The 12784-nt window shown below is 41.7% G+C and overlaps 1 protein-coding gene across 2 annotated transcripts in view; it reads left to right on the forward strand.

Moving 5' to 3' along the window:
* Positions 1–12784, forward strand: part of ATG7 (autophagy related 7) — a 245706-nt gene that overhangs the window by 45123 nt on the left and 187799 nt on the right. For both annotated transcript variants that reach the window (XM_081105634.1, XM_081105635.1), the window contains exons 8-9: positions 8254–8342; positions 10870–10991. In XM_081105634.1, coding sequence (XP_080961760.1) covers positions 8254–8342; positions 10870–10991 — 211 coding nt within the window. The remainder of the gene's footprint in view (positions 1–8253; positions 8343–10869; positions 10992–12784) is intronic.

Genomic DNA, 12784 nt, shown 5'->3' on the forward strand with positions numbered 1-12784 from the left:
TTATGCTCTATATCAACATCCTTTTAAATTGATACATTTGATAATTTTATCAAATTTTACATTTATATTTTTTATACTTATTTACTATTAGGAGCTTCTTTGTACATGAAATTCCTTCCCTCCTTCCTATTTTGAATTATTTTCTTACACTTCTAGATGTAGAATTACTGGGTTGAAGAGTTTGAACATTTTAAGGCTTATAATCAAAAGTTACCCATTTGACAATTGGCTTTTGGGGCTAGGGGACCCTGATTTTGTAGTGTTTGCTTATTTCATGGTGTCTGTAATCCCATCACAGCCAATTTCAAGCCACCATTGTGAAGTCACATTATTTGGAGATGGGAAGAGAAAGTAGGCTCTCGCAAACTGTCTCTAGCACACCACTGTTTATAACTATTGCCCCACATTGCCAATTTTCTCTCTTGCCAACAATGTACCCTTATTAGCATTGAATGTTGTATACATTTGGTCAGTTGAAAATGAGCATTGTTTAAGTTCTTATTTCCCTCAATAAAATGTTGATTCCACTTACAAGTCATGGTGGCATCATATTGTTACAACAAATAGTTCTTGTGTTTGCATTAAAAACAGCCTAAATAGTTACCCCATTGCCAATCTTTTTGGAAAGTTTGTTTGAGTATTCTGTTTTTTTCAAAGCAGTTACTGAAGATGGTATGTTTGGGAAATATTTTGTAATTTCAAAAACATTAGGCCTTAATTCTAGGGCTTTAGAATCTTTAAACAAGAGCAATAGCATTGGTATGCTTTTAGTGGGCTCTTCAGTTAGCGATCTTTGCATCTTGGTAGTCATCTGTTACATCACCGGGTATTAGAGATTTGAGTAATTTTCTCACACTTTCAAAACTTGTAATTTCTTTTATGCATTTTCTGTTATAGCAAATGTTTAGGTAATAGCCATTTGTCATGTTTTATGGGATTAGGATAAACATTTCTCAAAGACACTCAAACTGACAATTTCCCTCCTTCCCTTTCTCATGTTGTACTTTTCCAGCACATTGCTGGGTGGATCATAGACAGATCATGACTGGACCACTTCAATAGTTGTATGCTCTCAGCCAAGTAGAAAAAAATATTTATTTCATAAACCTTTTAAACAAAGTTTTTTTCCAATTACATTTTGCTTCTTTCTACTGATTTGTATCATAAAAGGAAGTGATTTGTACAAGTTCACACAATGAATTTGCAGCAAAGCCAGTTCTAAAACCCAGAACTCCTTGTTAATGATCATTTCTGATTGCCATTTAAAAAATTTTTATTGATTACCCAAATAGTTCAGCTGGCTTGCTAGCATTGTGCTGACTAATTTCTATAATAGCTGAGCTTCCCAATTTAGTTTCTAAAGCACTTAATAGGTTTCGGAGTCACTTTAAAAAAAATCAAAGGATTATTAACTGATGTTCAGCCTAGTGTCAAATGAATCCTGTCATTTTTCTGTCCAGATGCTTGCCTCATGTGAGTAGGAGGGTTACTTCAAAGCATTTTCACGCTGACCTCCTTTTATGGGTAAGTGATAGATTTCTCTTCAGCAGTTCATTCCTTTTCTGTAGCTCATCTTAGGTCATGTTGTTCTAAGAACTTATTCCTGATCTTTTCTGCTCAAAAAAAAAGATTTCTTTTTTTCTTACCTTCGTATCTCATTGTCTTTATATTTAGTGTCAGAAATATGTTCATTCTTTGAAATTAGGCATCCATTTGTAGTATCTACACTAATAAAAGACAAAGATGCTAATGGACCATACCTTCACTATGCCCTAAGCCACGCCCATCAGCCAATCAGAGCGACTATATACAAATTAACCCAACCAAGATGGCGGCTGGCAGCCACAGAGCTGGAACAAGCAGGAGGCTTTGTTGCCCGGGTGATGGAGGAAGCCAAGCTTCCTGCCAGCCCTGAGCCAGCTGTGGCCTCCGCTCATGGCAACAAAGTTTCAATTATAGACAAATAAATCCCAGATACCTGCTTCCATCCAGCCTCCACTGGGAGCTTGGGTGGCTGGTGGTTGTGGCCAGCCTGCTAACAGCCATCAGCCCCTCACCCAGGCTGGCCAGGCACCCCAGCGGGGACCCCCATCCTGAAGGTGCTGTGGCCAGCCTGCAAACAGCCATGAGCCACTTACCCAGGCTGGCCACACCCTCGTGGGGTGAGGGTCTCCGCTGTGGGGATTGGCCAGCCTGCAAACTGCCATCAGCCCCTCACCCAGCCTGGCCAGGCACCCCAGTGGGGACCCCCACACTGAAGGGCTTGTGGCCAGCCTGCAAACAGCCATCAGCCCCTCATCCAGGCTGGCCAGTAACTCCTATATAATAAAAGGGTAATATGCAAATTGGCCCTAACAGCAGAACGACTGGAAAAGACTGGTCACTATGACACACACTGACCCCCAGGGGGCAGATGCTCAATGCAGGTGCTGCCCCCTGGTGGTCAGTGTGCTCCCACAGGGGAGCTCTGCTCAGCCACAAGCCAGGCTGACGACTGCCAGTACAGCAGTGGTTGTGGGAGCCTCTCCCGCCTCCTCAGCAGCACTAAGGATGTCCGACTGCAGCTTAGTCCTGCTCTCCGCTGGCAAGTGGACATCACCCGAGGGCTCCCAGGCTGCCAGAGGGATGTCTTACTGCCAGCTTAGGCCCGTTCCCCTCAGGGAGCAGGCCTAACCCAGCAGGTAGTCATCCCCCGAGGGGTCCCAGACTGTGAGAGGGCACAGGCCGGGTTGAGCCCCCCCCCCCCCCCCCCGCCGAGTGCACAAATTTTTGTGCACCGGGCCTCTAGTATAATATAACATTCTAATTTATATACTTTAAGTACCACTTAGTCCCAACTCTACATTTACAGATGATAAAGCATAGACCTAGAGAATATTTGATAAACTAGAACTTATCCACTTCTTTTCTCTACCAGTTAATAAAAGATAACTTTGTTACTGAAGATAGATAACTATGTAATGGTGATAGATTGACCTGAACAAATAGGTGAGTTAAGTTATTATAATAGAGTTTATTTACATTGTGTTATAGTCACTATTTGTAGAGTGCTTGCCTATGTCTTTGCTAAGTGCAGGTGAGAGTTATCCTATAGATGAGAAAACTAAGACATAGAGAGGTTAAATAAATTGTCCCAAGTTAAAAGAGAGTAACTCAGGACATTTGATAAGAGCCCAGTTTTATGGAGTCACATTTGAAAATTGAAACACAAAATCTCTATATGAATGGCATTTTCTGAATTGATGCTGTGTAGGTTCTTCCTAAAAAAATTGAATAGCCTTTAGACACCCTATAAAATTGAACCTTAATAATATTATCTGTCTTGTTTTGTAACCTATGTAGGATTTTTTTTCTCTTTAATGTTCTTTGAAGTTCTATAATTCTGGAGCTCAAAGGAATCCCTTTAGATAAAATGATTCAACTCCTTTATTTCAGAGGCGAGGAAAGAATTTCCCCAAGATCTTAAAATCAATGAGCTGCAGGATTAGAACACATACTGCTCCAGCTAATGTGTGTGTGTGTTTTTTTTTAATTGCATTAGGCCATTTCTTTTCTAACCCATTTCAAATGTTAGAGAAATAGAAAGCTAATTTCTTTCTTCTCTCCCCTTTTCTTGCTGGGTAACAGAGTTGTAAATGCCCTTGATTTTTTTTTTTAATTGAAGTTTAAGCGATGATTACTTTTGTAGTTTATCCAGCACATACCCTCTGTCACAACTGAATCATGGGGAAAATAATAGTACCTGCTTCATAGAGTTGTAGTGAGGATTAAATGAGATGGTACTGAACATGAAAAGTCTGAACATGGGCATTTCTGCTAACAACATTATTAGTGATTACAAATCTTTAGTACTAGTCATCTATACTAATAAAAGGATAATATGCTAATTAGACTGGACATCTTCCGGATGTCCTTCTGGACAAAGCCACAGTAGCCGAGGCAGAGGCGGTTAGGGGCGATCAGGCCAGCAGGGGAGAGTAGTTAGAGATCAGCCTGGCAGGGGAGAGCACTTAGAGGGGCGATCAGGCCAGCAGGGGAGAGCAGTTAGATGGCAATCGGCTGGCAGGGGAGCAGTTAGGGGGCGATCAGGCTGGCAGGCAGAGGTTAGGGGCAGTCACGCCAGCAGGCAGGCAAGCAGTTAGGAGCCAGCGGTCCAGGATTACGAGAGGGATGTCTGACTGTCAGTTTAGGACATCCCCTGAGGGGTTCCGGATTGGAGAGGGTGCAGGCTGCGCTGAGGGACCCTCCTCCCATGCACGAATTTCATGCAACAGGCCTGTAGGCCTATATAATAAAGCCTAATATGCTAAGTGTTCAGTTGTCCCGTTGGCCATTCAACCAATCAAAGCATAATATGCTAATGATATGCTAAGGCCACTCAACTGCTTGCTATGATGTGCACTGTCCACCAGGGGACAGACGCTCAACGCAGGAGCTGCCCCTTGGTGGTTAGTGCACTCTCACAGGGGGAGCACCTCTCAGCCAGAAGCCGGGCTCACAGCTGGCGCAGAAGCAGTGGCGGGAGCCTCTCCTGCCTCCAAGGCAGTGCTAAGGATGCCTGACTGACGGCTTAGGCCTGCTCCCTGTGGGCTCCCGAACTGCGAGAGGGCACAGGCCAAGCTGAGGGACGCCCCCCCCCCCCCACCACCACCAGTGCAAGAATTTCATGCACTGGGCCTCTAGTCTGCCTGTATAAAATGCCTGAGTGATTCAGATAAACAACACTGAGGCCTGGAGGAGCTGACTCATTTTCCCTAGGTCACTCACTGACATAGGGGCAGTCCTCAGAGTAGTCTCTGCAAGTTCTATTTTTAAAAGTTTTCTACACCAAAACCGGTTTGGCTCAGTGGATAGAGCATCGGCCTGCAGACTGAAAGGTCCCAGGTTCGATTCCGGTCAAGGGCATGTACCTGGGTTGCGGGCACATCCCCAGTGGGAGATGTGCAGGAGGCAGCTGATCAATGTTTCTCTCTCATCGATGTTTCTAACTCTGTATCTCTCTCCCTTCCTCTCTGTAAAAAAGCAATAAAATATATTAAAAAAAAAAAAAGTTTTCTAGATACTAATGCTATATCTTCCCATGGAAAAAAAAATCTCAAATAAAGGTATTCTGTATTTCCTGAAAGGATGGCCATACCTATGAATCTGTTTATATTGAATTAAATATGCATCTGTTTGCATTTAATACATGAAAATTTACTAGACAAAACACTTCAGTCTTGGGAATAAGAAAATTTATAGTGGAGAAGGCAGCCAGTATTTTTAAGGATACCTTTGAAATAACGCAGTAATTATCTGATAAGACAATAGTAAGACATTTCCAGAGATTCATTGAGCTCATATGAAGACTAATTGTTATTTAATAGAAAATAGAAAAAAGTTGTTGTACATCAATACAGTGGAATGCCATTCAGCCACTACTGACAGTGGTTGTAGAATGACATTAGTATGGAAGAGAGTTCATAGTAGAATAATAGATACAAAACAGTATTTTTAGCATGATTCCATTTTTGTTTAAAAGTTGTAATAATTAAAATATATTTACGTAAAGAATAAATGGAAGTTATACTCTGGATGGTGGCATTGTGGCCTTCCTTCTTTCCTTCCTCTCTCTCCTTCCTTCCCTCCCCCTTCCCTCTCTTCCTTCCTTCTCTTACTTTCTGTCTTTCTGCTTTTTTTCATGTGAATATTGGTTAAGCTCCTTCTTTGTGGCTGACACTGTACTCAGCACTGTGGTAAATAAGTGGAAGTGTTTGGGCTGATCCCATTCTTACAGAAATAACTGGATCTAGAGTAATCAAAAGTTTATCTGCCATGTTTCTATTTAACCCACGGGTATGCCTATAAAGGACACCTGTGTGTTAACTTACGGTTCTCTGCCAGCTATCTTTCCTTCCTCCTTCCTTTCGTCCTTCCACTTATCATCCATCCATCATTTAGGCATCCATCCATTTATCTGTCCATCTGTTTTCATCATTCAATAAGTGTTCACTAAGTATCTGCAATGTATCTATGAACTGATCATGGAAAGATGAATAAGATACTCTTCTCTAGATGCTCATTGTCTGTGTGTGTGTGTGTGTGTGTTTTAAAGATGTTTAGAGAGAGAGGAAGGGGAAGGGAGGTGGGGAGAGAGGGTGTCGGGGGGACATCGATGTGAGAGTGAAACAGGATTGTTCGGCTGTCTCCCGCACACCTCCTACCGAGGATTGATTCCACAACGTGGGCATGTGCCCCAACTGAGAGTAGAACTGGTATTCCTTCAGTGCACAGGACAATACCCAAACATCCGCCAGGGCTGTCTTTTTTTTTAAAAAAAACTTTTTATTTTGGAATAATTTTAGATTTATAGAAAAGTTGCAAAGATAGTGCAAAGAGTTCCCATATTCCTTCACCCTGTTTTTTTGTTTTTTCTAATGTTACCATCTTAAATAACCATGGTACATTTATCAAACCCGAGGAACCAACATTAATACATTACTGTTAACTAAACTCAAGACCTACTCAGATTTCACCAGTTTTCCAATAACATCCTCGTTGTGTTCCAGCATCCAGTCCAGGAGACTACATTGCATTTTGTTGTCAGGCCTCCTCTTTGGTCTGTAACAGTTTCTCAGACTTTCCTTTTTATCATATATATATATGATTTCAGAGAGGGAGAGGGGAGAGAAATAAGAAACATCAATGATGAGAGAGAATCATTGATTGGCTGCCTCCTGCACGCCCCTACTGAGGATCAGCCATAACCTAGGCATGTGCCCTGACCAGGATTATAACCCTGACCTCCTGCTTCATAGATCAATGTTCAACCACTGAGCCTCACTGGCCGGGCTAATGTTGTCTTTTTTATTATTAGACTGGGCTTACGGGTTTTTGGAAAGAATACCACTGAGGTGAAACACCCATTTTATCACATCATGTCAAGGGGTACCTGCTATCCACATAGCATCCCTGGTGGTGTTCATCTTGATCACTTGGTTAAGTAGTGTTTTCCAGGTTTCTCCACTGCAAGGTTACTATTTTTTCTTTGGATGTGATTCACTAACTCCAACTGCTCTCACTGAGGAGAAAGATTAAGCTCTGCTTCTGGAGGGGGCATGTATCTACATCTATTGTTTGGAAATCTAAGAGGAAGACTTGTTCCTTTATCTTTACGTATTTACTTATCCATCATTTATTTATGTCAGAATGGTCTCATAGATATTTATTTTGTATTATGGGTTATAATCTCATATGACATTATTTTGTTTCCCATATTGATCCAACCTTGGCCATTGAGAGGTTTTTGTTCTTTTTATCAGGGTAAAAAAACCCACCACTTTTAAAAATTTATCTTTATTGTTTAAAGTATTACAGCTGTTCTCTTTGTTTTTTACCCCCATTGATCCCCTTCATCCCACAACTGCCCCTCCCAGGCTTTGGTGTCCCCTTGACATCCCATCCTTTTGTTTATTTAGCACTTCCTTCCTTTCTAATATACAAGATGCTCCAGGTTCCTCTTGTGTTTTTCCTGCCTCCGCCCTAGAATTAGCCACGTGTCCAAGGAGCCCTGATTCCTTTTATTGGAGAATGGTATTTAGAAACCAAGAGCTAGGTGCTCAGCATTTATTGTCTTTTGAGAGAAAGGAGACAGAAAAAGTGAAAATGTTATGTGTAATGTTCAAAATGCTGTGGAAGCAGAGAGAATAGGGTGACCACTTTAGGCACGGGGAGTCATCACTGAAGAAACGGTATTTGAAGTTGAGTCAAGTTTTCTAGCAGAGGTCAGAGTTGTAGGAGTAGGAATAGTAATCAAGGGCATCTGACTTTTTAATTTGATCTGACTATAGACTTACAATGACAATGATAGTGGCCCTGTGATGTTCTCGTTATATAGAAATTAGCAATTTTCACAGATTGTCTCTTTCGGAGAGGTTTTTTCTATGTGAGCCCTGACAGTTGACAGTACTCCCTCCCTTCCTGTCTTCCTTTCAGTCTTTCTTCCTTTTAAACGTATCTAGTTCCTACTCTCTGCCAGACCCAGTACAAGGTACAGGAGTACAGAGAAGAATTTGATAGCTCTGTCATCAAGAAGTTCTGTCCTCTATACCTATATCATTTTACTTTCTTCTCTTCCCTATAGCCCTTCACCAAGTGTCTAATTATTAATGCTTTTACAGAACAGCATAAAAAATGAAGAGTAAGTATTCGCAATGTCTGTATTGTGAATCTGTATAATACTTGACTCATTCAGAAAGTCTTTTATGTTCACAGATAACAGTTGGTGTATATGATCCCTGTAACTTAGCCCAATACCCTGGATGGCCTTTGAGGAATTTTTTGGTCCTAGCAGCCCACAAATGGTACAGTATTTACATGTGACTGTCTTGTCTGTCTGTCTGTCTGTCTATATGTTTTTGACAATGTGTCTGCCTATGTCTGCATTTTTTTTTCCACTTCTGGCACACAAACCAGGTGGGAGTCAATAAATCAGCCATGTTCCAATTTCCATCAGTGGTGAGCCCCTAAGCAGGCCTGTTATGGACTGCAGACTATGACCATACTGTATATTAAAGATGTTTCAGAATATGGCAGGGCAAGTAGCCAAAGGTCCTGACCCTGAAATTCTTCAGTCCTCTCTTCAGCTTTCAGATAGGATTATCTTTTTGCTTCCAGCCTTCTTTTTCCTACCCTAAAATAATTTAAAAGGAGGGTACTTAAAAGGCCAGTATACATTTGAAAAGATGCTCAACATCATTGATCATCAAGGAAATAAAATGAAACACTAATCCTATATAATAAAGAGGTAATATGGAAATTAACCCCCACTCCCTCACAAGATGGCTGCCTGTGACTAGGCCAGCAGGGGTGTAGTGAGGGACGGCCGAACGACTGAACAGCAGGCTGTGTGGGGCGACCAGGCTGATGGGGGGGCCGTGAGGGGCAACCAGGCCGGCAGAGGGGGGCAGTTGAGGGCGACCAGGCCAGCAGGGGGGGCAGTAAGGGGTGACCAGGCTGGCGGGGGGGGGGGGGGGCAGTTAGGAGCGACCAGGCTGGCAGGGAGGGTGCAGTTGGGGGTGACCTCGCCGGCAGTGGGGGTAGTTAGGGATGATCAGGCTGGCACGCAGAGGCAGTGAGGGGTGATCAGGCCAGCAGAGGGGGGCAGTTAGGAGCAACCAGGCAGGCAGGCAGGTGAGGAATTAGGAGTCAGCGGTCCAGGATTGTGAGAGGGATGTCTGACTGCCAGTTTAGGTCTGATCCCCGGGATCAGCCCTAAACTGGCAGTCAGATATCCCCAAGGAGTCCCGGATTAGAGAGGGTGCAGGCTGAGCTGAGGGACCCCCTCCCCGCCTCCCCCCCATGCACGAATTTTGTGAACCAGGCCTCTAGTCACTAATAAATCACAATACCAAGTCTTGTTGAGGCTGTGGAGCAATTGGAACTCTCAGACACTGCTGGAAAACTGGCAGTATCTATCACAGTTAAAAATATCCATAGCTCAGCAATTGTACTCTCAAGTATATATCATACATAAATGCTCACTCAGATACAAGCAAAACACATATCAAGAATGTTTATGGCTGGGAGGCTCACTTTATTGGAGCATCTTCTCATATACCAAAAGGTTATGAGTTTGATTCCTGATCAGGGCACATATGACAGGCAACCAATCAATGTTTCTCTCTCCCTTCCTGTCTCTCTAAAAATCAACTAAAAATAAAACATATCCTTGGACAAGGATTTTTTTAAAAAACAAATTTTAAAAATATAGAATATATATTTTTAAAATATTTTTTCCCATTGATTTTTAGGGAGAGAGGAGGGGAGAGGAATAGAGAGATAGAAACATCAATGAGAGAGAAACATCATTGATTGGCTGCCTCTTGCACACCCCCTACTGGGGATGGAGCCCACAACCCAGGCATGTGCCCTGACTGGGAATCAACCAGTGGCCTCTTGGTTCATAGATTGATCCTCAACCACTAAGCCACATGGGCCGGCTGTCGCAGCATTATTCTTAATAACCCCAAACCGGGGAATAACCCGTATGTCATTCAGTAATGAAATGGAGCGGAATAAATTGTGGTGTATTCATTGCAATGGAATGCTATGTTACAAATTTTAGTGAACTGCCGATACATGTATCAATGTAGATGAGTTTTAGAAACATGTTGAGTGAAATAAGCTCAATATAAAAGAATATATACTTGGAAGTTAGAGTAGTAGTTACTTTTGAAGGGGTGGTTAATAACTGGGAGAAGCTATGAGATAGGCTCCTTTATATTTAAAAGTTGTGTACTTGGGGTTGGTTAGAGCGTGGTGCTAAAAGTTGTGTACTTGAGTTTGTGGCTACTTTACTTAAGTCAAAATGTTTACTTTAAAAAAATGAAGGTAGCTAAGTTATAGATTGTCCCCAGTGGGAGAATGGTTATACTTACTAGTGCTTATCCAGGTGGTCAGTCTATCTAGTGCACATGGGTTTCCTAACTACTGAAGTGTGGCTTCATAGAATTTAAGTGCAGATGGAGAGAAGGGCGACCAGAAGAACCCATGAATGCCCTAGCCATTCTTTTCAATGTCTTGTAAGCTTTTTTCTCCTACATTTAAGATTTATTTGTCAGAATTATTTAAGATTGTTATATGAAATTCACCTAGAAAGAAATAGAAGCCTATTCCGCCTCCAGCCTCTAAGCACCAAGACAAAGGAAGCATACAAGGATGTATTCAGAATCTCTCAAAGGTTAAGGCCATCCCTTGAGGGTGTCAGAGAAGAATAATTACAATGAATTGCATTCTTTCCACCTGGGTTTGCTGAAGTTCTAATGTGAGCTCTTTCTTTTCCCTCCTTAAAAAAAATAAAAACAAAAACCAACCGGGACCTGACATCAGGAGTAGTAGTTTCCAGTCTGTTGAAGTCCTCTGCTTCCGGGACCGCACCTTGCAGGGGGTCAGAGACATCACCCACAGCATCATCTTCGAAGTGAAGCTTCCAGAAATGGCTTTTAGCCCAGGTAATTGGCTGGTCTCTGAGAATGCATATAATTATTATTTGTCATAAACCTAATCAGGCTTAACTTTCCTTTCATCCTTTTACAATAGCAGCAGAAGGGAGAGAAGAGTACAGTTTCCACCTCTTTGTCAATGTGATCACCTCCCTTGAACAGAGAGCTCTGCTAATCTGACAGGCATAAAGGCAAAGATTGTCCCCAGGAAATTTTCTCCAGGCAGGATTTTTCAATCTTAAGGGTGTTTTTCCCCCTAGTTTTGTTTTTATTTTTGCTTAAGACAAATCTTTATTCTTGACCCTTCGGAAAGGAAAAATGAAATATTAATGCACTCACATACTTATTTGTTACAAACCTAAAGTTGTGTATGATTCTACTCTCCATGTACTAAATGGGTGAGCAAAAGTGCCATGTCTCTTTCCACATTAAATATTTTTCATTTGGTTCTGTGTGATAGATATCAGCTATTCTCCTCCTTTCATAAATAAGGAAACAGGCTCACAGATCTTTTATATAGATGTGTGTGTATGTGTGTGTGTGTTACACTTGTGTTTATATTCATGTCACAGAACACATATTGAAGTTTGATACTTACTAGTAACCACCACATGGACTATTCCTTATGAGGAATCTGTCTTGTTTAAAAGACAGAACACAATGTCTGGCATGTTATAGGTGCTTTATAAATGCTGATTTATGTTAATTTCCTGTCACACTAAGCCTAGCACTCTCCAAAAGGATCCCACAGATTTTTGTGTCTTACATGCTTTTCAGAGTAGTTTCACATACATTGTTCAATTCGCTCCTCATAGTGTCCCACATAGCTTCAAGGCACATTGCTTTCTTTAATCCACAAGTCATGTGCCTTAAAGTTTTTAGTGGTGGGGTGGGGAGGGGAGGATGTTAAAATTTCTTCTGAGCTGGCATTTCTAGAATGCAGAATTCAGAAGGATCCAGGATTGACTCTGATGACATTTTATCAGTAATTCTTTGCTGTAGCAATGATAAATGTCTTAGAGAGACTTCTTAGAGAGATTGATCTCAAAGTGCTTGGTCAGACAATTGGGGAAGTGGCTTACTTGTTACTTTGAGCCATAAGAAATCCATTGCTTCCCTGCTATTTTTAGATAGTTGCATTTGGTTTAGCACCCTCTTCTGGCACATTCTAAAATAGCTTCCATGTGATGCTAACTTACATACTGAACTTTTGTTATATTAAAGCCACAACTTGAGGATAGTTCTAGGGAAATGAGGTTAACTAAGAAGTAATGCGGGCCTGGTCTACACCTGGCAGGCCACCATCGCCTTCCATACTTCCCTCCCTAAATCCTGCCAATCACCCTTGTGGGAAGCACTTTTCTTTCCATTTTTAAGTTAAAGTCACTGAATTACTCTTATTCCCTGTTCCCAATATCACCGATGCTTGATGGAACTGACAAACCCAGGAAATATTGCATTTACATTTGAAAAAGAGGCTTTCTATAATCCAGTAATGTCTCAATACATCTTTTTTGAGTGTGGATGGAAAGGCAATTTTTCTTTATTTTTTTCATGTAAATTAATAGTTCCCCTTTTAGCTGTAAATTAAACTTTATCTTTCACCCTGGCCAGGTGGTTCAGTTGTTTGAAGAATCATCCCATACACCAACGGGTTTCAGGATCAATCCCTGGTCAGGGCACATCTTAGGTTTGCAGGTTTGATGCCCGGTTGAGTTGCATTGGGAGGCAGCCAGTGGATGTTTATGTTTCTCTTTCACATCTATGTTTCTTTCTCCCTCCCACTCTAAAATGAGTAAAAT

This window comes from Myotis nattereri, assembly GCF_964212035.1.
Source record: "Myotis nattereri genome assembly, chromosome: 14".
NCBI classification, from domain to species: Eukaryota; Metazoa; Chordata; class Mammalia; order Chiroptera; family Vespertilionidae; genus Myotis; species Myotis nattereri.